Here is a 27,768-nt window from a genome sequence, read left to right as displayed (position 1 = left end):
CTTTTACTGCTTCAACAGTCTCAAATCTAGTTTCTTTCAAAGCTGACTTGACTTTAGGGAAAAGAAAAAAGTCACAGGGGGCCAAATCAGGTGAGTAGGGTGGATGATCTAAGATGGGAATGTTGTGTTTTGCCAAAAACGTCTTCACTGACAACGCACTGTGAGCTGGGGCATTGTCTTGGTGAAGGATCCATGACTTTTTTCTCCACAAATCGTTCCGTTTTCTCCGTACTCGCTCACGTAGGGTAGCCAGGACGCTAATGTAGTAATGCTGATTCACTGTTTGTCCCTCTGGTACCCAATCAATGTGCACAATCCCTTTGATGTCAAAAAAAAAATCATCATTGCCTTGAATTTCGATTTTGACATTCGTGCTTTTTTTGTCGTGGAGAACCAGGAGTTTTCCAATGCATCGATTGGCGTTTAGTTTCGGGATTGTAAGTAAAAAACCACGATTCATCGCAGGTAATAACATTTTGTAAGAAAGTGGGATCACTTTCAATGTTTTCCAGGATGTCAGAACAAATCATTCTTCGGCGTTCCTTCTGTTCAATTGTGAGACACTTTGGAACCATTTTTGAACACACTTTGTTCATGTTGAAACTTTCATGAAGAATCTGCCTAACACTTTCCTTGTCAACTCCTGTTAACTCAGACACTGCTCTGATTGTTAAACGGCGATCTTGTCGAACAAGTTTACCGATTTTTTCAATGTTTGCATCAGTTTTTGCTGACAATGGTCTGCCAGTGCGAGTGTCATCACTGGTGTCTTCGCGGCCATCTTTAAATCGTTTAAACCACTCAAACACTTGTGTTCGCGATAAACAATCATCGCCGTACACTCGTTGTAACATTACAAACGTTTCACTTGCAGATTTTCCTAGTTTGAAACAAAATTTGATGTTAACACGCTGTTCTTTCTGTACACTCAACATTTTCCGCCGCACAGACAAAACGTCAACTACTTAAAACGGACGCCACGGGCAGACTGAGTGCAGGAGGCAGATGAAACTCGAGCAGTAGGCGGAGCGAGAGTCACGTGACAGGCCATGCGACTTTCAGCCTTATTGCATTCGTTTTATTGTTTCACCAGTACTAGTCCGGTTTTTTTCTAGCCACACCTCGTATACTGAACTGTTCCAGCAGTGGTGCGAGCCACATCACAGTAGTTTCATTTGAGGGTGTTTGCATCATTCAGTGTTGTGTAATGTACATTTTTGTAATCGGGTATTACAGGTATCTCCACTTTAGTGAAGGTATTTTCACAGAATCAGGGGTGATTGCAGTAATAAACTGAATCAATCATAATTGCACTATTACTCCGCAAAGAGCTGTCGGAGCGGTGTATATATTGTACCAAAATACTTGGTAGGTGTCCCTGAACAGCCTTTGTTTGTTTACTGGAGTTCTGGTTCATCCTGTGTATAATAGGAACATCAATATACAGCAGAAGCAAAATGTGAAGAAAATACATTAATTTGAATGTCAGTGGCATTAAGATTTATCTAGCCAATAGCTGTTCATTGACTGCCACCTACTGTCTTCCATTTGGCTACCTCTAATATGAGATGAAAATGAATTTTCGGCATCTGCTCTGTGCAGTGAACAAGCACAGCACATTGGTTGCACATTGTAATGTTTACGTATGACAGAAATTACGGTTCTTGGTAAGGAGAAAGAGGAAGTGGTATGAAATGCACATTTGAATGCAAAACATTAACACTACGGATATTTCCATCAGTTCTTTCAACAGCTCAGAAATTATCTGGAGCACTTTTTCAGACAGTTACAGACATCATTTTAAGGTCATCACAATAAACCTTCCTTATTCTAAACAAGGGATGATCCAGGATGGAGTAATGATAATTCACATTTCCTGTGAGGTAATATTTTGTCAGTTTTATTTATGTCTAATCCCTGTCCCAAATCTTTCGTATGTTGAGTTCTGTTGTGATATTTTTCTGGTTAAAACTGATGTTTTTTAGTGATTAGTGCCACTATTTTTCTCCTTAAAAAAAAAAAAAAAAGCCTCACATCGAATAGTATCCAATGTGATGCAGTTGTGATCATCTTTATGCCACTTGTCCAAGATAGCCATACTGTCAAAAACTGATAAGTGTCTGTGTAATATCATTATTCATAGTTTTCACTATTGGAATTATTTCCACAGGTAAAAAGGGACAGTAATTTCTGTGCATGTTGTTAGAGAAAATGTTTGTGAATAATCTGCTTGACAGCAGTGTTGCTAGAGTGACCAAGAAGCAACCAACCACAGCTCAAATTTCAGGATGGCCGGCAATGGTTCCTGCTCTTAACACAAACCAGCTTGATATCCTCAACTGGCAAGTGGTAGTGTTCAAGCAGCAATGTTGCAGGGTAAAGGTGATGATAACAGGAGGCTGGTTTCATCATCATCGAGCTGTGCCGACTATGTGCAAGCAGGGTAGCCTGCAGCATAACCATGCATTCAGTAGTGATGATTGGTGTCACACATCTGAACATGATGCCGAACCACATCATGACTGGCCCAGCTCTCTGCTGAATGCCACAGGACTGTTCACCTGAAATATTGGTGCCTTCGACTGAAATGTGCATTTGTGCATGGCGACCTCAACACTCATCAGCAACCATCATTTGGACAAATCCTACACTTGATCCCATTGCAGATGCGCCTTGCCTATCTTCTTCGCTTACCATGATGCTGGGAATTTGTACTGTTATATTTAATGGAAACATGGAATCCAAATGGAGCATGTTGAGAAAGAAGCATGGTGCCCTCCCAGTCCACTGGGTGCTGAACCGCACAATAACCCTGGGTTCGGTATGGGGTGGCGGTGGAGTGGGTGGACTGCTGTGGCCTCTTGTGAGATTGTGAACCACTGAGGGTTATGGCAGGATGAAGCCTCTCTGTCGTTTCTAGGTTCCCGGCTTAATACAGTATAATACAAGCAGTATAGCGATAGTTTACTGTTGATACAATGTGCAAATTAAGTTCTTATTAATTGCTTGCCTTTTGTCAATACCTACCTTAACTCTTGTCTACGTGATAGATGGATGAATCATTTAATTGTTGCTATTGCAATGTCATCAGATGGAATGGGGAAGACCTTCAAAAGAGTAGGCTTGAGATAGCAATATATGAAGCATTGTTGTTTAAACAAACCATGTGGATGTGTCTTGTTTGATAGTGGCCTATGACATCACTAGTTTGTATACTTAGAATAAAATTAGTTTTTGATTCACAGATGTCAGTACTAGGGAGCAAAGTTACTGGCTTGTACACAGTGTGCCACTTGCTCATACGATTGATAGTTGTGCTTGGTGTGTGTGTGTGTGTGGGGGGGGGGGGGAGAGAGGTACTTGTGGGCTGTAATCACAATCGTTCTTGGTAGTAGATAAAGTGGTGGTGGTGACTACAGCAACTATAGGGATGGCAATGTGTACAATAACATGATCACCTCACCTCCCATCCCCTTCCCTTCCACCCTATGCAGCACCTGGCAAGGCACTTCTGCCTGTGCCTGCAGAACAGGCAACATAGCACGTACGTGTAGGCTGAGACACAGCTGTGTTAGGTGATGTCTTGCCCCCACCACTGCACTCATTGTAACTCCAGGAACAAAGTTATTGAAGTATACATTGTATTATGGCTGCTTTGTACCTGGGGTTTATGTTGTCACTTTCTCAACAGTTGTTGCAATCCTTCCTAAAAGGCTTAAAGTTGTAGATACTGATTCGAGAAAGCTCAAATAGATTCATACAACAAAGCCTTGTCTCTTGTGTACATGCCCATCATCACTGTACACTTCACACAAGAGTTTGAGAAACTAGTTTTAGATCCACTTTCAGACTTTCTCAGCTATTCCATGCTCAAACAGTACATAAGAAAAATTAAGATCTACATCTTTCCCTTTGAGCTGTGATTTTGTTTATTTTATCATGATCATCATTTCTGACAGTGTAGGTGTGAGTCAACAAAATGTTTTTACATTTGGGGAAGAAAGTTGGTTATTGTCATTTTGTGAAAAGATCTTGCTGCAGTGATGAATGTCTTTGTCTCAGTATTTGTCACCCCAACTCACTTATCGTATCAGTTAAACTGTCTCCCTTGTTTTGTGGTATTACAAAGCTAGCTGCCGCTCTTAGATCTTCTTTGATATCGTCTGTCAACCCCAGTGTAGGCAGTCTCTCTGGTAGATTGGTTAATTATTAACCATTAACAATTAAATTGTTCTTAATTGTAATCACTAGATATTAGCATTTTTTAGTACTCGTATGGAGAACTTGACACTACTCATTGTTCAGGGCAGGTGTCAGTTTTCATACCGTGCAGATATCTTGTCTAAATTGTTTTGATCTTATGATGAATTTAGTAGATAGGAAATGACAGCACCATCTGTAAATAATCTCCTATCTCAGCCTGTTAGCTCTTCCATTTGTTTGGATGATCTTCATGTTGCCATTTATTGGCAGGTGGTGTCATTGGCATCGCTACTGGTCTTCCCTTCAGGGAACAAACTCTGGGGAATTTAACTTCTCCTAGTGGCTCGGCTGACCTTATCTCATCGTGAGGAGATCATTTTAGCTAGGTTGCATATTTAGGACTGTTCTTTTTTGGCCATTGTTTAGTGGTAATCCCCCACCACTTTGTGTTCATTGTCATCAACCTTTGAAGATTCGCCATTTCCTGACTGAACGCCCTTGTTTTGAGTGTTTGTGTTCTAGTGTATGTTTGTTGTCAGAGCTATTGGCCGTTTCAGTGAATGATGTGTGGGCTGTCGACCACATTTATTTTTTGTCTGTTGTAGCATTATGGCGAAGGACATTTAATCTTTGATTTGTGACCTCTGCTGTCTCTGTGGTGTATTTTTTGGGCCTTTCCCCGAGGGGAAGTCCGTGGTTTTAGCTCTCTTTCCTTCCATCGATTGGACATAACATGAAGTATGACCATTCATGGGAAATCACTAATCATCTTGTAGCACAAATGGAACAAACCTCTTTTGGCATGCAGTTTTAATAGGAGATGCTTGTAAGGGGTAGTGCCAAAAGCCTTCTGGAAATCTAGGAAAGTGGAATTAACTTGAGATTCCCTGTTGATAGCACTCATTACTTTGTGTGAATGAGAAGCCAGTAGCATTTCACAAGTAAGATATTTTCTGTAACACGCTAGTTATATGTCAGTAGATCATTTTCTTCGAGGTATTTCTTGTTGTCGGAATACAGTAAATTGTGGCATCGTATTATAAATCCGTGTCAATGACATGGGTCTATAATTCAACAGATTATTTCTACGAGGACATGCTGAACAGTAATGCCTCCAAATTTTCAATGTGAAAACTGTTAAGAGATTTTTAAATAAAATGGATGTTATTAATGTTCTACATTTTTATGCAGCCCTTTAGTGCTAGAGGGCTCTGAATTGTAGCATGAAACACAGCAGTATGGGACATAACTATGTTGTTGCTTGGGAAACGGCGTGTTGTAATTGAGTTTCCAATTCAAAGAGTTTGTCCACACATGGAGCATCCTCTCCATCTGCATGACGATACCAGACAACACACGAGCACTGTGACATCTGCAGGAAATGGACACTTTGGTTTCACTATTATTGATCCTCCTCTTACAGTCCTGACTTAATCCCACCTGAGTTTCATCCGTTCCCAAAACTGAAGTAATGCCATCGAGGACTTCACTTTGATAGTGATGAAGTGGTGCAAGCAGAGGTGAGGTTGTGGCTCCGTCAGCTAAGTCACACATTGTACAGTGACAGTACCAACAAAATGGTATCTTGTTTGGAAAAATGTGTTCATTGTCAGAGCGACTATTTTGGGAAATAAATATGTAGACAAGAAGAGTAAAGATGTAGAATGTTAGTATGTTCATTGTATTGTAAAAGTTGTAAGAGTTTTCTCATAAAAATTTAGAGACAATACTTTACGACACAGCCCCATATTTCCTTTCTTGTGTATTGGTATATTGTGTGCAACTTTCCTTCTTCAGGTACGGATCTTTCCTTGAGTGAACAAGAGTACACTATTGCTAAAAATTCGTCTGTGTCCTCCGAAAGAAACTTAATTGGTATATTATCTGGACTGGGAGACTTGCCTTCATTAACTAAATTTGCTTCACTAGATTGAGGAATCTGCTTCCAAGGTAGCTATTCTTGATTCATGTTCTGGGCAGAATCATCTTGGTGCAAGAAAACTGTGTCCAGTAGCCATGCTTAGTAACACTGTCATCTGTAACGTTACAATCATTGTTACGCAGTTACTATAGCAACGAAAATAAGCAATTTTTGATAATATAATTGGGGATAAGAAATTTTCTCAGCAAGCAGTGGCACAAGAAAACACATCCAAAAAGTTAAGGAAATTTGTGAACTTTGGGAGCCATTAGCTCCTCCTCCTGACAGAAGGGGAAGGAAGAGGGATGAAGTAAAATGACTGGTGAGGTTTAGGAATTGGGGAGGGTTGCAGAAAAGTCACCCAGAAACCAGGTTCATGGGAGACTTACTGGACAGTATGAGATGGTACTTTGTCTCTTTATTGTTGTTACTGTGGTAGTGTCTTTTAGCAATAGTGATATTTATGCATTTTTCTTGTTGCAGATACGAAAGAATCCAAAAATGATGTCTGCATTTCATGTGAAACGATCCCAAAGAGCAAAATTTTTGTCTGCAGCAGAGGAGGCAAATGAGATGATTGATATGACAAGGTTTGTTGTGATTAATAATTCTGTAGTAATGTATAGTATTACTTTGCTGCACTTAACGTAATTTAATTATGTGTTTGTAGAGAGGAAAGACAAGAAACGTTTGCTAAAAATTATCCACCGCCACAGAAAACTAAAGACAGAGAGAATTTTTTGCCAGCATATACAAAGCAACAGAAGAGAAAGCTAAGCATTCAAGAAGACTTGAGAAAACCTGTAAAGAAGGTCAGTTGTGTAATGATTGTCATTTATTTGAAAAGTATTTAGCACATTCAAGTCATTGATTTACTGCAATTGTGAGACAGAAAGTGAAAAGGGACCTCTTTTTTTTAAATTTGAATTTTGGCCGGTTGAATGTTGCCAATGGAAAATAGATGGTTTGAGGTAATGTTTAGTAATGTTTCAGTTTGTTACCACTGTTTAATTTGACAGATTTAAGAAACACATTCTGCATATGTATTGCAAACAAAAATTTTGAATTCACAAAATCCCAAGGAACAGATTTTTGAGATATTATGTTTTATAGTAGCTAGTGGATTTGATTTTCCATTTCTAATATTCTTGCGTCTGAAGGTTTGGAGATTGCCCACAAACAGCATTTTCACCTCCTTTTTTTTTTTTTTTTTTGTTCTGGAATATCTGGCTGGTAAGCTTCTTCCTCAGGATCCTCATTATCACTGTCTGGAGGTTCTGGTTTTGCTTAAGGACACAGAACACCTTTTTATTCCTCTTTGTAATAGTCCTGATGTTTTCAAAAAGATAATCTTTTTGTTTTGTTGTTCTTACTGTGGAATTACAGTACTGGGAAACCCAACACATCCATTTTCTTGAGGCAAGATGTGGTGCACAAGCTGATTTCCATCAATTTCCATTTTGTAGTGTACTCTACATTTGGAGCTGGTGATAAATTCGAAATGGATATGCTTGGTTATGTTAGAAGTACCGTTCTTAAAGACATTTGGCCTGTCATATGTATTCATAGCAACTTCACCTTCCTGATTTCTAGCAGCAACAGTTGTGTTAACATGTCTTCTAAGTGTAGGTTCTTGTTGCTGCAGTCATCCCAACTGTCAGCTACCATTTTAGGGCCTCCAACTGCAAATTGGTGACATCTGTAGGCATTTATATGGCTGCGTTCACACTGCCGGCCAGGCCGGGCCGGGCTGACGCGTACTGTCTCGGCTCATGCCTAGCCAGCTCAGGCCGACGAGTAGTGCATTCACATTGTGCGCCGCGCCGAGCCGGGACGGCGAAATGGGGGAAAATCTACTTCTCCGATTTTCATGTTTTAAAAATTCTTAGCGGTATATAAGACTTCGCCACATCGTTTTATGAACTTATTTTTTCCTTAAAAGCGTTACTTACGTCGTGAAAAAAGAAAAAGTCTACTTTTCGTTTCGCGTGATTTCTTAGTTTCGTAACGCTTCCCAACCGATTTTGAAGAAAGTATGCGGCTAAAGAATCTGATTTTTGTACACGTGGTAGTGCAACATCTTAGCTTCGTATTGAATCATTTATCTTTCCATATTTCTTAACAGTCATTGTGAAATGATGCTATTTGTCAACGTTGTGCACTTGATTTACAAATCTTGTAGTGAAAAAGGTATGTATCGGGTAACTTACTGTTAGATCTGTTTTAGACCATACATTGTTGGAAATGAAATGTAGCTAAAAGTACCAAAAAGTTTTTGAAATGATAATGATACTGATATCTGTCTCTGGTCTCGAGTAATGCGAGCTATTCAGTGGCGTCAGTGCCGCGTCCGCAAGCCACGGAGTACGCGCGGTTACAGCTTGGTGTAGTGTAGTCATATAATGCAGCACAGAAAAAAAACTAACTACTAGTGATCAGAGCAGACCTAGTGCCGGCCCATCTTATTATTTTAATGGTCTCATTCTCTAGATAAATCCAAATGTATAAGAATTTTTCCCTCGGCAAACTGGACAATCATCTGCTGTGCTTTTATAATTGGCCACACGTTGCATCACAAAAGACAAACAATTATTTGTCATCAATATCCTACAATTAGTATGATGTACATTTCGTATTTCGAACTAAAAGACAACTGAAGCGCAATTCTGTAGTCCCGTTGTCTACTTTGGCAGAAAAAATAGTGGAGAGTTAATGAAACTACTATAGATCGGCACAGATGTGCGTTTCATTGTTCTTCATTGTTTTTTTTTGTCTTCCTTGGCGGGCTGCGCTGCACTGTCAAGGTAATCCCCACTCTTTGGCTAAATGGCTGGCGGGAGGCCAAATAAATAAATTTAGAAAGATCCCCACCCTTCGACAGCTGACAAGCAAGTCAGTAGAAAACGCAGCTGCAGTCAACAGTTGCTCGCCTGTGCTGTCGTGTAGAACAATGTCTTCATTCTTTTATTGGCATTGTTTTGACTCTGCAGTAACTCGTCGAGTTTTGAAGTACAGAAGAACTAGGAGGTTATGGATTCATCCCATAAATAGCGACAGACATTTAGGAGAGTTTTTTTCTTTATATGAAGAACTTAAAAACTATCCTGAAAAATTTTATTCAAATTACAGAATGAATCATAATACATTTCAGTATGTGCTGCAGAACATTCAAGGCAAAATTTCTAAACAGAACACCAATTTTCGCAGAAGTATAACAGCAGAAGAAAAATTGTGTATAACGATAAGGTAAGATTCGTTAGTACACACTTTTTGGTTTGCAGTAGAACTTTGTACAGCATTCACTACCTCCAATTAATTGTAGTCATGCTTTTGCATTTTAAATTTCACAAACGCTTACCTCTGAGGGGAAGAGTGTTTATGGGACTCCTGAGAATCATTAGGAAGTAATTAGCTTCGTCATTTTAGGTAATGTCTTGCTGTGCCTTCAATGAAGGATCGCAGAAATACTCCTTCAGAATTTTCCAACTTTTTTCTTCATGATGCAGCGCTTGGCAGTGGTAATGGTTCATCATGTGGAGCCGCTGATGACCTCACAGAATTCTTTTCATTTTCTTGTAAGATAGACAGATTGATAGGCGAAGAGTTTTGAGATAATGCCCTTTGACTTAGTGGTTCTATTTCCACTGATAAGGATCTGCCACAGCATGACTTTACAATTGCATTATCATCTGGTAGGGACACATTTCCGTCCCTCAGTGACACTCATATCTGTCTCCGTTTACAAGTAAATGCGAACTGTTCAGTGGCAGCAATGCCGCGATCGCTGGCAAGCTATTGTTATAAATGCATGTAAATACGGTAGATTAAATAAATGAAATAAAAGTAATTTCGCATGTATCATTATAATAAACGTAATTTTTCCTCACTGATTGTGAAATGTGAGGTAACATCTTAAAATAAAAGACGTGTGCAGTCACACTTGTGATGAAAGCAGAAGGGAGACGTGTGATGCGTGTACTGCAGAAGCTGTAGTGCTGCTCCACAGGCTCGCGCCTGCGGTCGGCTCGCGCCGGCAATATTAAACACTCGGGATGTCGCCGGCTCGGCTCCGGGAGGCTCACGCCGTGTCGGCGCGGCCCGGCCGCCAGTGTGAACACCGCGTTTGATATCGAAGCGGGCGGCGGCCCGGCCCGCAGTGTGAACGCGGCCTAAGTCTCGTATAAAAACGGACCGCTTCTCTTATTTGGTGTTATTATATTCATAAAACATTCTTCTTTCATACAAAGCTGCTCAGCTCCTTAAAATAACAATAATATTTAGGAGGTAGTGTTTTGTGAAGCATTGCATACACAACTGTAAGATCTAGAAAAGGGCCTTCTTGTCGGGCCAGTTCTATTTCTCCATAACGATAAGTGTTTCTTTTTTCAGAAGACTGACATTGATTGCTTTTAATGATATTATTGACTTCGGGTGGATTCAAACAACTTTCAAGTAGATATGAGTATGTGCAGAATGAAGTAAATTTCTACAATGTACTGAAAGTTTTTGCTTATACTGAAAATTGTACTTCTCAGAAAAGTGGTCCCCTTTTCGCTTTCCAATTCACAATTGTTTCTTTGAGGTTTGTTGGTACTCTTCCATCTATTATGAAACTTCGGAAGTTGTAGAGCGGAAAATGCCCTGAAATATTTTGATAACATAACCATGAAAACTGCAACTGGAGTGATATTGGCATATTTCCAAGCTAAGTGTGTGTGTGTGTGTTTTCTGCTTTGCACATCTTTGTTACTTCTGTTGTTGGAAACATTCTTCGCAAAGTAAACTAATTCATGCTGTGGAAGTGTTTTATTACTTCCAAGTATCAGAACAGCCCTTGCTTTCAAACACGTAGCATAATGAGGAGGGTTTTACATTCTCTCTTGACAGCACTGAGAAGAAGAAGAAGAAGAAGAAGAAGAAGAAGAAGAAGAGAAAAAAACTAGGAAGAATCTGGATAGGTGCTAGAAAACAGTAACAAGCTATGACACTGATCCCAATAGGAACACATTCACAGTATCTTGTCCCTCAGCCTTTCAAAGTATCTTTAAGATATTGTTAAATTTGAAATCTGAATGGCTATTAAACATTTCCTAGCTGCCTTTTCAATCTCCCAGCAGTTGTTTCATCCCTTGCTCTAGAAAAAGCAGTCGTCTAGGTAGATGAGCAACTAGGGGTTCACAGTTTTCCTGAAATACTGTTTTGTTCACCTGCCAAGTTCCCTTTGTGGCTCCAGATTTCTTATGTTATTAAACCAAAAATATATCTTGTTTTACTATGATTTATAGAGATCTTTATGACTTTGACAAACACAGTTTAAGGAACGGACAGTTCCACACTGTTTTAAAATCAACTGTCCTAACTAGTCAATCAAATAGTAAACGAACTGTAAAACATTTGCGGTCTTTAGATTTGATTGCAACAAAATATAAATTTCTTTTGATGACTGTACAGTGACTTATTATAGGAGAAATATTAAAAAGTTTTTCAAGTGTTAATGTAGTAAAGTAATTGACTTTCCAGTAATATTTTCAACTTTATAACAGAAAACTTGAATTTTTTTATTAATGTAATTATTTCAAAAATATTTAATGACTTAGTTACATGATCAATACAGACTGGAATAGTGACAGGAAAATACGTTGGAATAATTTTATAACCCAACCAGTAAATGAACCATGTGGACATACTCAGTAGAACGACCCAAGCTGCTAAACATTGTATACAGAGTCACTCATTGGTTCCTTCCAAAATGAAAATTTTGCTCATGTGGCCAGAGCGATTATGATTTATGGTGGGAGACTACCCAATTCCAGAGCTAATGTAAAAGAGAGTTAGAATTGCCTCAGCATAACTTTAGACTAATTCAGCTTGCGTTAGTAATAAATAATTCAGTATTAACAACATTGCTACTGGATACTAATTTGTTGTTTGTGATATTTGCTGCAAAAATTCACTCTTCATCAGACATTAATTACTGTAATTCTATTTTCATTTTAGATTATGATCTTTAAATATTATTTAGCTTGATTAACATTGTCTGTTAGTTGATAGTACATTATTACAGGATGCATCAAAATTCAACAAAGGAATGGATAATTCAAGCAGTACACTTTAAAAATGAGTATTTTTGTTCAGATGCCTAGTGAAATATTTCTGTTCATCTAACTTAATATGCAGCATAAATCTATCTTCCATAGAGACTGTTTAAGTGCTGCATTTTTAGTACCTAATTGTAAGTATCACAATATTTTTAAACAACTCGAAACAATATTTGACAGCTGGTTGGTGTTGTGGGCAATACATTTCATTCTAACAAGACATAATTTTTTCCATATAACTGATCATCAACCTATGGCTGCTACTAGAAGGGTAGATTCTTGTTGACAGGAGGGGACAAGTCAATTGTGAAGGTCACATGCACTTGAGGAATGTGTTAAATGCCATAAAACAAACAAAATCTCTTGCATTAAGCTCTTATTGTCTGTACATATTTCATATACTTAATATGTCACAGCCATTGATTAGTGCTAGACCCCCAGACCCGAATAAAGTGAGTGCCCGGAAACTGAAAGGTCACGGGATCGAATCTCTGTCAGACCATGGGTTCTTTCAGTCTACTTTTAACATAACATCCATCTCTCAGTAATGTGAAGATTCTCTAGCGACAGCATATGGTTCATAGTTCATGTCCAAGTGTAGGTCCTCGTAACCGAGTTGGATAACTAAGGTCGGATAGGGGGACAGGCAAGTTGCTGAAATGGCATCCAATAGAAAGGCTTGCACCGCATCATTGAACCACACAAAATTAATAATAATAATAATAATAATTATTATTATTATTATTATTATTATTCCCCACCCATGAACCATGGACCTTGGCGTTGGTGGGGAGGCTTGCGTGCCTCAGCGATACAGATAGCCGTACCGTAGGTGCAACCACAACGGAGGGGTATCTGTTGAGAGGCCAGACAAACGTGTGGTTCCTGAAGAGGGGCAGCAGCCTTTTCAGTAGTTGCAAGGGCAACATTCTGGGTGATTGACTGATCTGGCCTTGTAACAATAACCAAAACGGCCTTGCTGTGCTGGTACTGCGAACGGCTGAAAGCGAGGGGAAACTACAGCCGTAATTTTTCCCGAGGGCGTGCAGCTTTACTGTATGATTACATGATGATGGCGTCCTCTTGGGTAAAATATTCCGGAGGTAAAATAGTCCCCCATTCGGATCTCCGGGTGGGGACTACTCAAGAGGATGTCGTTATCAGGAGAAAGAAAACTGGCGTTCTACGGATCGGAGCGTGGAATGTCAGATCCCTTAATCGGGCAGGTAGGTTAGAAAATTTAAAAAGGGAAATGGATAGGTTGAAGTTAGATATAGTGGGAATTAGTGAAGTTCGGTGGCAGGAGGAACAAGACTTCTGGTCAGGTGACTAAAGGGTTATAAACACAAAATCAAATAGGGGTAATGCAGGAGTAGGTTTAATAATGAACAGGAAAATAGGAATGCGGGTAAGCTACTACAAACAGCATAGTGAGCGCATTATTGTGGCCAAGATAGATACGAAGCCCACGCCTACTACAGTAGTACAAGTTTATATGCCAACTAGCTCTGCAGATGACGAAGAAATTGAAGAAATGTACGATGAAATAAAAGAAATTATTCAGATTGTGAAGGGAGACGAAAATTTAATAGTCATGGGTGACTGGAATTAGAGTGTAGGAAAAGGGAGAGAAGGAAACATAGTAGGTGAATATGGATTGGGGGACAGAAATGAAAGAGGAAGCCGCCTGGTCGAATTTTGCACAGAGCACAACATAATCATAACTAACACTTGGTTTAAGAATCATGAAAGAAGGTTGTATACATGGAAGAACCCTGGAGATACTAAAAGGTATCAGATGGATTATATAATGGTAAGACAGAGATTTAGGAACCAGGTTTTAAATTGTAAGACATTTCCAGGGGCAGATGTGGACTCTGACCACAATCTATTGGTTATGACCTGTAGATTAAAACTGAAGAAACTGCAAAAAGGTGGGAATTTAAGGAGATGGGACCTGGATAAACTAAAAGAACCAGAGGTTGTACAGAGATTCAGGGAGAGCATAAGGGAGCAATTGACAGGAATGGGGGAAATAAATACAGTAGAAGAAGTATGGGTAGCTTTGAGAGATGAAGTAGTGAAGGCAGCAGAGGATCAAGTAGGTAAAAAGACGAGGGCTAGTAGAAATCCTTGGGTAACAGAAGAAATATTGAATTTAATTGATGAAAGGAGAAAATATAAAAATGCAGTAAGTGAAACAGGCAAAAAGGAATACAAACGTCTCAAAAATGAGATCGACAGGAAGTGCAAAATGGCTAAGCAGGGATGGCTAGAGGACAAATGTAAGGATGTAGAGGCCTATCTCACTAGGAGTAAGATAGATACCGCCTACAGGAAAATTAAAGAGACCTTTGGAGATAAGAGAACGACTTGTATGAATATCAAGAGCTCAGATGGAAACCCAGTTCTAAGCAAAGAAGGGAAAGCAGAAAGGTGGAAGGAGTATATAGAGGGTCTATACAAGGGCGATGTACTTGAGGACAATATAATGGAAATGGAAGAGGATGTAGATGAAGATGAAATGGGAGATATGATACTGCGTGAAGAGTTTGACAGAGCACTGAAAGACCTGAGTCGAAACAAGGCCCCCGGAGTAGACAATATTCCATTGGAACTACTGACGGCCGTGGGGGAGCCAGTCCTGATAAAACTCTACCATCTGGTGAGCAAGATGTATGAAACAGGCGAAATACCCTCAGACTTCAAGAAGAATATAATAATTCCAATCCCAAAGAAAGCAGGTGTTGACAGATGTGAAAATTACCGAACTATCAGCTTAATAAGTCACAGCGGCAAAATACTAACACGAATTCTTTACAGACAAATGGAAAAACTAGTAGAAGCCAACCTCGGGGAAGATCAGTTTGGATTCCGTAGAAACACTGGAACACGTGAGGCAATACTGACCTTACGACTTATCTTAGAAGAAAGATTACGGAAAGGCAAACCTACGTTTCTAGCATTTGTAGACTTAGAGAAAGCTTTTGACAATGTTGACTGGAATACTCTCTTTCAAATTCTAAAGGTGGCAGGGGTAAAATACAGGGAGCGAAAGGCTATTTACAATTTGTACAGAAACCAGATGGCAGTTATAAGAGTCGAGGGACATGAAAGGGAAGCAGTGGTTGGGAAGGGAGTAAGACAGGGTTGTAGCCTCTCCCCGATGTTGTTCAATCTGTATATTGAGCAAGCAGTAAAGGAAACAAAAGAAAAATTCGGAGTAGGTATTAAAATTCATGGAGAAGAAATAAAAACTTTGAGGTTCGCCGATGACATTGTAATTCTGTCAGAGACAGCAAAGGACTCGGAAGAGCAGTTGAATGGAATGGACAGTGTCTTGAAAGGAGGATATAAGATGAACATCAACAAAAGCAAAACAAGGATAATGGAATGTAGTCAAATTAAGTCGGGTGATGCTGAGGGAATTAGATTAGGAAATGAGGCACTTAAAGTAGTAAAGGAGTTTTGCTATTTGGGGAGCAAAATAACTGATGATGGTCGAAGTAGAGGGGATATAAAATGTAGGCTGGCAATGGCAAGGAAAGCGTTCCTGAAGAAGAGAAATTTGTTAACATCCAGTATTGATTTAAGTGTCAGGAAGTCATTTCTGAAAGTATTCGTATGGAGTGTAGCCATGTATGGAAGTGAAACATGGACGATAAATAGTTTGGACAAGAAGAGAATAGAAGCTTTCGAAATGTGGTGCTACAGAAGAATGCTGAAGATTAGATGGGTAGATCACATAACTAATGAGGAAGTATTGAATAGGATTGGGGAGAAGAGAAGTTTGTGGCACAACTTGACCAGAAGAAGGGATCGGTTGGTAGGACATGTTCTGAGGCATCAAGGGATCACCAATTTAGTATTGGAGGGCAGCGTGGAGGGTAAAAATCGTAGAGGGAGACCAAGAGATGAATACACTAAGCAGATTCAGAAGGATGTAGGTTGCAGTAGGTACTGGGAGATGAAAAAGCTTGCACAGGATAGAGTAGCATGGAGAGCTGCATCAAACCAGTCTCAGGACTGAAGACCACAACAACAACAACAATTATTATTATTATTATATTATTATTTCTTTACTTTCTCAGACGTTAAGTCTGGTTAAAAATGGGACGTGACGCGGACCTTGATCAAGCGTCACTTCCTTTTAACTGTACGGTATATGTTATATTGCATTTAGGAACTTTCGGGTAATTGAACATGTATCAATAATTACGGATTTCTGTAATTGTATATATAAGTATGGATGTAGCTGTATTGTATTGATGTAATGGTGGATATTGTGTGGTATGACTCCTGTAGTTGATAGTATAATTGGTATGATGTCAACTTTATCCTGATGCCACATGTCCTTGACTTCCTCAGCCAGTTGGATGTATTTTTCAATTTTTTCTCCTGTTTTCTTTTGTATATTTGTTGTATTGGGTGGAGGCCCGGGGAAAGAATAGGCCTCTGGTATGTTCTGCCAGTCGTAAAACGCGACGAAAAGAACAAACCACTAATAGGGCTAACCCCCCTTTTAGTGTGATTACTTGGTTCAGGACAGAACTAAAGAATCCTCGGACAAGCGTCATGGTCGGGGACGACACTTGAACCCTATGCCCGCCCACAATGGTAACGACACTGCTAGCCAACTGGAAAATGATTTAAATCCAAATAGAGGTGTTTTGCAGGATATGCTTCCTGCAACCACCCTAGAAGGAAAACAAAAGACAGAGGATGAGATGGTCAGATGAAGTTAATCGACACCTCATGTTCTGTTATTACCAAGCAACAAACCTAGGAACCAACACAACTGGATACAGATCACAAGTATACACAACATTTATTACCAGATACCCGGAATTAAAATTTTTAACAGAACGACGACTAGCTGATCAGATCCGTGTAATAATAAAAAATAACAGGATACCCCAGTCAGAATTAGAAAACATCAAACAACAAGTACAACAAATACTGGAACAAAATAATGTGCAATCAGAAGAAGAAGAAAATACAGTAATGGACTCAAACATCCCAGAGCAAACAAATCTTAAGACAGCCACCAGAACAAGCACAAATAGAACACGAAGAGACACACGTGTTAGATATAGAAGAGAAATTTCAGCTGACATATATAGAATACAAAGACACAAATACAGACATTAGACCATTCTTGCATAGACCGCTAAATAACCCACAAGTCGAAACAACAATAAAAACTATCAACACAATCATACACAACAAAATAAATGAAAACACAACTATGGAAGAGTTACAACTACTGGTTTATATAGGAGCACTCACTACAATAAATATACACACTAGGCAGAGATCAGAACCAACCAACACACAGAAGAAACCCACAAAACCAGCATGGCAACACAGGCTACAGATCAGAATAGAAAAACTGAGAAAAGACATCGGGCAGCTTACACAATTTATAAGAAATGAAATATCAGACAAAAAAGGAAAAAGGTTAGGTAAAATCTCACAACAAGAAGCAATAGAGCAATTTGATGAAAAGAAGCAGAAATTACATGCATTGGCCAAACGACTTAGAAGATACAAAAAAAGTGAAAATAGAAGGAAACAAAACCAAACATTCAACACAAACCAAAAGAGATTTTACCAAACAATAGATAACACACACATTAAAATAGACAATCCACCAAACATAACAGACATGGAACACTTCTGGAGCAACATATGATCAAACCCGGTACAACATAACAGGCATGCACAGTGGATACAAGCAGAAACAGACACATACAAGATGATACCACAAATGCCTGAAGTGATAATTTTGCAACATGAAGTCACCCGAGCAATTAATTCTACACACAATTGGAAAGCCCCTGGAAATGATAAAATAGCAAATTACTGGCTAAAGAAGTTCACCTCAACACATTCACATCTAACTAAATTATTTAACAGTTACATTGCAGACCCATACACATTCCCTGATACACTTGCACATGGAATAACCTATCTGAAACCTAAAGATCAAGCAGACACAGCAAACCCAGCTAAATATCGCCCCATAACATGCCTACCAACAATCTACAAAATATTAACTTCAGTCATTACACAGAAATTAATGACACATACAACACAGAACAATATTATAAATGAAGAACAAAAAGGCTGCTGCAAAGGAGCACGAGGATGTAAAGAGCAACTGATAATAGATACAGAGGTGACATATCAAGCTAAAACTAAACAAAGGTCGCTACACTACGCATACATTGATTACCAAAAAGCCTTTGATAGTGTACCCCACTCATGGTTACTACAGATATTGGAAATATACAAAGTAGATCCTAAATTGATACAGTTTCTAAACATAGTAATGAAAAACTGGAAAACCACACTTAATATTCAAACAAATTCAGATAACATCACATCACAGCCAATACAGATTAAGCGTGGCATATACCAAGGAGACTCATTAAGTCCTTTCTGGTTCTGTCTTGCTCTGAACCCACTATCCAACGTGCTAAATAATACAAATTATGGATATAATATTACTGGAACATACCCACACAAAATCACACATTTGCTATACATGGATGATCTAAAACTACTGGCAGCAACCAATCAACAACTCTACCAATTACTAAAGATAACAGAAGTATTCAGCAATGATATAAATATGGCTTTTGGAACAGACAAATGTAAGAAAAATAGCATAGTCAAGGGAAAACACACTAAACAAGAAGATTACATATTGAATAACCACAGTGACTCCATAGAAGCGATGGAAAAAACAGATGCCTATAAATATCTAGGATACAGACAAAAAATAGGAATAGATAATACAAATATTAAAGAAGAACTAAAAGAAAAATATAGACAAAGGCTAACAAAATACTGAAAACAGAATTGACAGCAAGAAACAAGACAAAAGCTATAAATATTTATGCTATACCAATATTGACCTACTCATTTGGAGTAGTGAAATGGAGTAACACAGACCTAGAAGCACTCAATACACTTACACGTTCACAATGCCACAAATATAGAATACATCACATACATTCAGCAACAGAAAGATTCACATTAAGCAGAAAGGAAGGAGGAAGGGGATTCATCGACATAAAAAACCTACATTGTGGACGGGTAGACAATTTAAGAAAATTCTTTCTAGAACGAGCAGAAACTAGCAAAATACACAAAGCAATCACTCATATAAATACATCGGCTACACCACTGCAATTTCATAACCACCTTTACAACCCTTTAGATCATGTAACATCAGCAGATACGAAGAAAGTAAATTGGAAAAAGAAAACACTACATGGCAAGCACCCGTATCATCTAACACAGCCACACATCGATCAAGACGGATCCAACACATGGCTAAGGAAAGGCAATATATACAGTGAGATGGAAGGATTCATGATTGCAATACAGGATCAAACAATAAACACCAGATATTACAGCAAGCATATTATTAAAGATCCCAATACCACAACAGATAAATGCAGACTTTGCAAACAACAAATAGAAACAGTAGATCACATCACAAGTGGATGTACAATACTAGCAAATACAGAATACCCCAGAAGACATGACAATGTAGCAAAAATAATACATCAACAGCTTGCCTTACAACATAAACTTATAAAACAACACGTTCCCACATACAAGTATGCACCACAAAATGTACTGGAGAATGATGAATACAAATTATACTGGAACAGAACCATTACAACAGATAAAACAACACCACATAAGAAACCTGACATCATACTCACCAATAAAAAGAAGAAATTAACACAACTAATCGAAATATCCATACCCAATACAACAAATATTATTATTATTATTATTATTATTTCATCATCATTGGATCTTTAATTGCCATTTCACTATTGATCAACAAGACTAAGAGCTAAAAATGTTTCACCATTTATACTGAAGTGCCAAAGAAACTGATATGGGCATGTGTATTCAAATACAGAGATATGTAAACAGGCAGAATACGGCACTGTGGTGGGCAACGTCTATATGAGTCAACGAGTGTCTGGTGCAGTTGTTAGATCAGTTACTGCTGCTACAATGGCAGGTTATCAAGATTTAAGTGAGTTTGAAAATGGTCGGCGCACGAGTGATTGGACACAGCAGAAGTGGGGATTGTCCCATATGACCATTTCAAGAGTGTACCGTGAATATCAAGAATCCGGTCAGACATCAAATGTCCAACATTGCAGCGGCCAGAAAAAGATCTTGCAAGAATGGCACCGACGACGACTGAAAAGAATCATTCAGTGTGACAGAAGTACAACCCTTCCACAAATTGCTGCAGATTTCAGTGCTGGGCCAGCAAAAAGTATCAGCATGTGAACTGTTCAATGAAACAACATAGATACAGGCTTTTGGAGTCAAAGGCCCACTCATGTACCCTTGATGACTGCACGACACAGGCTTTATGTCTCGCCTGGGCCTATTAACACCGACATTGGGCTGATGTTGACTGGAAACATGATGGATGTGTCCGGATATGGAGACAACCTCATGAATCCATGGACTCTGCATGTCAGAAGGGGACTGTTCAAGCTGGTGGAGGCTCTGTAATGGTGTGGGGTGAGTGCGGTTGAAGTGATATGGGATACCTGATATGTCTAGATACGACTCTTTCATGTGACACGTACGTAAGCATCCTGTCCAATCACCTGCATCCATTAGTGTCCATTGTGCATTCCGACGGACTTGGACAATTCCAGCGGGACAGTGTGACAGTCCACACGCCCAGGCTTGCTACAGAGTGGCTCCAGTAACAGTCTACTGAGAATGAGATTTTCACTCTGCAGTGGAGTGTGCACTGATATGAAACCTTCCAAACTTTACAGAAGCTCTCCTGCAAATCTTGCAGAACTAGCACTCCTTTCTTTCAGGAGTGCTAGTTCTACAAGGTTCGCAGGAGAGCTTCTGTAAAGTTTGGAAGGTAGGAGACGAGATACTGGCAGAAGTAAAGTTGTGACGCGCGGGCGTGAGTTGTGCTTCGGTAGCTCAGATGGTAGAGCACTTGCCCGCGAAAGGCAAAGGTCCCGAGTTCGAGTCTCGGTCAGGCACACAGTTTTAATCTGCCAGGAAGTTTCAACAGTCTTCTGAGTTTAAACACTTCTGCTGGCCATCAGACTCTCCAGACATGAACATTATTGAGCATATCTGGGATGCCTTGCAACATGCTGTTCAGAAGAGATCTCCACCCCCATGTACTCTTAAAGATTTATGGATGGCCCTGCAGGATTTATTGTTAAATTCCCACCATAACTACTTCAGACATTAGTCTAGTCTATCCCATGTCATGTTGCGGCATTTCTGCGAGCTTGCAGATAACCTATGCAATATTAAGCTGGAGTACCAGTGTCTTTGGCTCTTCAGTGTAGTAAGTAGAAGTAATGAAACACTATTGAGAGAGCATTTAACAGTTAGAAAAGAATAAATTGTTTGGAATGTGTAAAAATGCAAAAGGAAGGGGTAAAGGTGGTGTGGGGGGGGGGGGGATGGGGTTATCTCCCTGCCAGTATTGTTACAGCGACCCCCCCCCCCCCTCCCCTTAATGTTGAGCATGTGAGCTTGTAATGTTGACATTAATTGGATTTATTTAAACAGTCAGTATAGGAAATAGGGAAGTAGATGACAATTATTTGAAAAATCAGTATTCCATTTAAATTTGTTAATAAAATAGTGAAGGAGATTAATATGTTTCACATTTTTGTGTATACTATAAAATTTTAAAGCCATAAAGAACATTGATATATTAGTTATTGAGGAACGGAAGACATACAGGTTAGTTATTCAAAAAATTTAACCAAAAATGATTTGCAATAAAGTTTGAAGCAGCAGAAAACAAAGGCCAATTATAAGAAAAAGATAAGGCAGTCAGGTAGATGCTGTATTTCTTGATTTCCAAAAAGCATTTGACTGTTATCACTCCTACATTTTTCGTCAAATGTACGATCATATGGGATATCAAGTGAAATTTGTGACTGGATCAAGGAATTTTTGGTGCGGAGAACACAGCATGCTATCTTGGGTGGATAGTCATTGTCAGATGTAGACGTAACTTCAGGTGTGAACCCAGGGAAGTGTGTTAGGACTCTTGCTGTTCATGTTGTGTATTAATGACATTGTAAACAATATTAGTAGTAAAATTGGGCTTTTGGCCAATGATGCAGTTACCTATAATGAAGTACTATCTGAAGAAGCTGCATAAGTATTTAGTCAGATCTTGATTAGATTTCTATGTGGTGCAGCCATTGGCAACTTGCTCTACACATTCAGAAATGTAAAATTCTGCACTACACAAAACGAAAAAAAACATAATATCCGATGACTATAATAATGAGTCACTGTTGGAATTGGTCAATTCATACAAATATCTGGGTGTAACACTTTGTAGGGGTATGAAATGGAAGTATGACATAGGTTAATGTGGATAAAGTTGGTGTTAGACTTCAGTTTATGGGTAGAATATTGGGGAAGTGCAATCTGTCTACAAAGGAGATCGCTTACAAATCATTAGTGCAACCAATTCTCAAATATTGCCCAAGTGTGTGGAATTGTATCAGACAGGGCTAACAGGATATTGAATGTACACAGAGGAGGGCAGCACAAATAGTCAAAGGTTTGTTTAATCCATGGGAAAGTGTCACAGAGATACTGAAGAAACTGAACTGGAATACTCTTGAAGATAGGCATAAACCATCTCAAGAAAATGTGTTTCAAGAACTGGCTGTAAGTGGTTACCCTAAGAATATACTACAACCTCCTATGTATCGCTCACAAAGGGGTCATGAAGATAAGATTACAATAATAACTGCAGCCTTAGAGGCTTTCAGTCATTCTTCACATGCTCCATACGTGAATGGAACAGGAAGAAATCTGAATAACTGGTACAGTGGGGTGTACCCTCTACCATGCACCTCACAGTGATTTGCAGAGTATACATGTAGATATACACTCATGCTCATAAATTAAGGATAATTGCAGAATGTGATGCCACACAATGTGGCACTACACAAAACTGGCGCTAATAGCATAAGCACATAGGGAACACACACGGACACAGATCTGTAAGCCCACGGTATTGGTGATAAGTTGAGAAAACTGTTCCAAAACAAGCGCTACAAAACGCGACTGTTTCCTGTACATGTACCCCGACATCAATATGGGATATGATCACCATGCACATGTACACAGGCCGCACAGTGGGTTGGCATACTCTGGATCAGGTTGTCTAGCAGCTGCTGGGTTATAGCCTCCAATTCTTGCACCAATGCCTGTCGGAGCTCCTGAAGTGTCCTAAGGGTTTGAAGACGTGCAGCGATACGTCGATCGAGAGCATCCCAGACGTGCATGATGGGGTTTAGGTCTGGAGAACAGGCAGGCCGCTCCATTTGCCTGATATCTTCTGTTTCAAGGTAATCCTCCACGATGGCAGCTGAATGGGGACATGCGTTATCATCCATCGGGAGGAAGGTGGGACCCACTGCACCCTTGAAAGGGAGGACATACTGGTGCAAAATGATGTCCAGATACACCTGACTTGTTACAGTTCCCCTGTCAAAGACATGCAGGGGTGTACGTGCACCAATCATAATCCCACCCCCACACCATCAAACCACGACCTCCATACAGGTTCCTTTCAAGGACGTTAAGGGGTTGGTATCCAGTTCCTGGTTCACGCCAGATGAAAACCCAGCGGGAATCACTGTTCAGATTACACCTGGACTCATCCGTGAACATAACCAGGGACCACTGCTCCAATGACCACATACTGTGTTCTTGACACCAGGCTTTATGGGCTCTCCTGTGACCAGGGGCCAGTGGAATGCACCTTGCAGGTCTCGAGGCGAATAAAAAATGTCTGTTCAGTCGCCTGCAGACTGTATGTCTGGAGACAACTGTTTCAGTGGATACGGTAAGGTCCCGAGCAAGGGTACCTGCAGTACTCCGGGCTGTCTGCGGTCACCGATTGTTAGATATCGGTCTTCTTGTGGTGTTGTACACTGTGGACGTCCCACACTGTAGTGCCTGGACACGTTTCCTGTCTGCTGAAATCGTTGCCATAATCTTGAGATCACACTTTGTGGCACACAGAGGGCCCGTGCTACGACCTACTGTGTTTGACCAGCCTCCAGTCGCCCTAGTATTCTACTCCTCATAACGTCATCAATATATGTTCTTTGAGCCATTTTCAACACACAGTCACCATTAGCATGTCTGCAAATGTCTGCACACTTACTCGCTACACCGTGCTCTGACATGCACCAACATACTTCTGTGTATGTGGACTGCTGCCAGTGTCACCGCGCGACAACCGCAGGTCAAATGCACTGCATGGTCATACCCCGAGGTGATTATGCCTGCAAACTGCCCACCAGAGCGTTGTTTCACCATGTATCAGCATTATCCTTAATTTATGAGCACGAGTGTAGATGTAAAAGTGACATTTAAGTCTGTCATTCATACTGCCTCATTTCCATTATGAGCTACAGTTAAAGTAATAGAAAGAAATATTGGGACAATCTAAAACTACTTACAAATGTAGACCAAATGGAATTTACACACCAGTGGAAATACAGTGGTGACCATTACAACTGAAACATTAGGCAGAATAGAGAATAACAAAATTTTACTTACTGTATGTATGCTGTATAACTGGAAGAATACATTATATATTTTGTAGATGATTTGTGTTCATAACAGGTGTGATATTTAGTACACAGAACTGTGACCTCTGGCAGCATTGGCTGTAACCCAACTGGGCATAGTTGAAGTGAGCTTGGATGACAGATACGGGTAGGTCATTCCATACTGTGATGGTTCATCTGTGTATAACTGCCAAGTAGAGGTGTGCCCATCTCTTGGCAAGTGATGACCAAATGTTTTCAATGGGTGACATGACTAAGAAATGTACTGACCAAGACAACAGTCTATGTGCTTGCCAAGACAAGAGCCTAACACTTTTGTATTGATTTGGGTCAGCTTGATGTGGGCAACACATGATTTTGTGTTATCTTGTTGGAAGAGAAGTTAGAGATAGGGCACAGCTACTAACCTTGACACATCAGAAATGTAACAGCTGCTGTCCAGATTACCAGCTATACATAGAAGGGGTGAGTGAATTGTGTATCCTACGGCACCCTTGTCCTACCACTTCAGGTGCTGACCCCGTATGACAATGATGAATGTGATCTGGAAACTTTCGCTCCTCAAGAGCCTCCACACATAAATACCTGTATGTCCATTGTGATACTATATGCATAACAGTGACATTTCCAAGAAGTCGATGTGGTGCTACTTTGTGTGCGTGTGCATGTGTGCATGCATGTGCGCACGTGTGCAATGTTGTCTTGGAGACCACCACTGTTAATGCACCTCTGTCTGTGGTCACATCAAGGGAAGCCATAAAAATGGTTGCAGTGTTGATTGTTCATGCTGTTACAGACAGTATTGCACTGTATGTGTGCGTTCCCGGCTTTACTGTGAACAATCCTATTTAATGTATTGAAATATGTGATGTGGTTGTAAATTCTGCATGTCCTCTCTGACTGTAGTTGTTTGGGGCCATTTGAGACCCTGCATGGTGTTGAGTATGTCCTTCCTGAACACATTAATTCCATGAATTGTGGCATCCCAACCAACAATAAACCACAGTCTTGGTAGGCTATGGTGCTGCTGCTATCAAACTCTGACACTTGATGGTAGAGGTATCTTTGTTACGTGAGGCATAACACAATCTTCTTACAAGCAACCATAATTGAAATTTGATTTCTGAATTAGGAACCCACGGCATAAGCTTCACTTATACAATGTGGGTGGTGTTACCCCTATCTATTTTTGCATGGTTATACTGCAAACGTAATCATTTGCATATCACAAATGTGTTTTATTTATTTATTTATTTTTTATATCAATGGTCTTTTGATTGGTTTGATGTGGCCTGCCACGAATTTCACTCCTGTCCCAATCTCTTCATCTTAGAGTAGCACTTGCAACCTATGACCTCAGTTGTTTGCGGAATGTATTCCAATCTCTGGCTTTCTCTACTGTTTTTGTTTTTCCTCATTCCTTAGCTTATCAGTCCACCTAATTTTCAACATTTGTGTGTAGCACCACATCTCAAATGCTTTGATTCTCTTCTGTTCCAGTTTTCGCATTGTCCCTGTATCACTACCATACAATGCTGTGCTCCAGACGTACATTCTCAGAAATTTCTTCCTCAAATTAAGGCCTATGTTTGATACCAATAGACTTCTTGTTGCCAGGAATGCCCTTTTTGCCAGTGCTAGTCTGCTTTTGATGTTCTTGCTCCGTTCATCACTGGTTATTTTGCTATCTACGTAGTAGAATTCCTTAACTTCATATATTTCGTGACCATCAATCCTGATAAGTTTCTCGCTGCTCTCATTTCTGCTGCTTCTCATTACTTTCGTCTTTCTTCGATTTACTCTCTATCCATATTCTGTGCTTATGAGACTGTTCATTCCATTCAGCAGATCATGTAATTCTTCGTCACTTCCCTTTCACTAACAATAGCAATGCCATCAGCAAATTGCATCATTGATATTCTTTCACCTTGAATTTTAATTCCTCTGCTGAACCTATCTTTTATTCCCATCATTGCTTCTTTGATGTGTAAATTGAACAGTAGTGTTGGAAGACTACATCCCGTACGTTCTTTTTTATCCAAGCACTTTGTTCTTGGTCGCCCACTCTTATTGCTCCCTCATGGCTCTTGTTCATATTTTACATGTTTTATGATGATGATGATGATGATGATGATGATAACACACCACCACCCAGTTATCTGGAGGCAGGGAAAATCCCTGACCCCGCTGCGAATCGAACCCGGGACCCCATGCGCGGAAAGTGAGAAAGCTACCACAAGACCACAAGCTATTTTCATGCCAATTTGATGTGTTCTGCATGTCACTTTCTTGGTGTTGCAGTTTTAATGGCCAGGAGCATAGATGAATTCATTCTTACCTTTTGAGTGCTTTGTTTTGGCAATGTATAGGAAAAGAGATTATTTAGATGTTAAGTTAGAAAGCTGTTAATGACGTTGTTCAAGATAGATGATGGGAAACATGCTATGTCCAATGTACCTTGGAGTCCTCCATGCCTCTCACCTTACATTCTAAAGTACCTTTCTCCCTCACACCCACATCCACCCACTCACCCTCTCTTTGCGCTTATGTCCATCTCAACCATACAAGACATCTAATATTACTGTTTTTATGTTATTGTAATTTCCTGGTCATAGCATTTTCCAGTCGATGTTTGGCAGTGTAAGAGTAGCGTATGTGTCAATACTACTTTGTTTTCTGGTATGTTGTACAATATAAAAGTTCCTACAGTAATGAATATTTAACTGTCCATTTTATGAGTTCAGTAGGAAACTAGTTTTTTTAACCCATTGCAATGGCAGCTACAAATGACTCCCTGTCTTAATTTCTTTTACATGCGCTGCAGCAGTTTAATATTTATTCCTTTGAGAGAGTTTTCATACTCAGTTTGTTTATCAAAACATGTACGGTGATTTAAATC

General features: G+C 39.7%; 1 protein-coding gene across 2 annotated transcripts in view; it reads left to right on the top strand.

Moving 5' to 3' along the window:
- Positions 1-27,768, top strand: part of LOC124787948 (histone-lysine N-methyltransferase NSD3) — a 123,492-nt gene that overhangs the window by 14,615 nt on the left and 81,109 nt on the right. For both annotated transcript variants that reach the window (XM_047254947.1, XM_047254946.1), the window contains exons 4-5: positions 6,608-6,714; positions 6,795-6,936. In XM_047254947.1, the coding sequence (XP_047110903.1) occupies positions 6,608-6,714; positions 6,795-6,936 (249 nt within the window). The remainder of the gene's footprint in view (positions 1-6,607; positions 6,715-6,794; positions 6,937-27,768) is intronic.

This window comes from Schistocerca piceifrons, chromosome 3 (genome assembly GCF_021461385.2).
Source record: "Schistocerca piceifrons isolate TAMUIC-IGC-003096 chromosome 3, iqSchPice1.1, whole genome shotgun sequence".
In the NCBI taxonomy this organism is placed as follows: domain Eukaryota; kingdom Metazoa; phylum Arthropoda; class Insecta; order Orthoptera; family Acrididae; genus Schistocerca; species Schistocerca piceifrons.
Note: the sequence above shows the minus strand (reverse complement) of the source record. Positions and strands in the feature narration are given on the sequence as shown.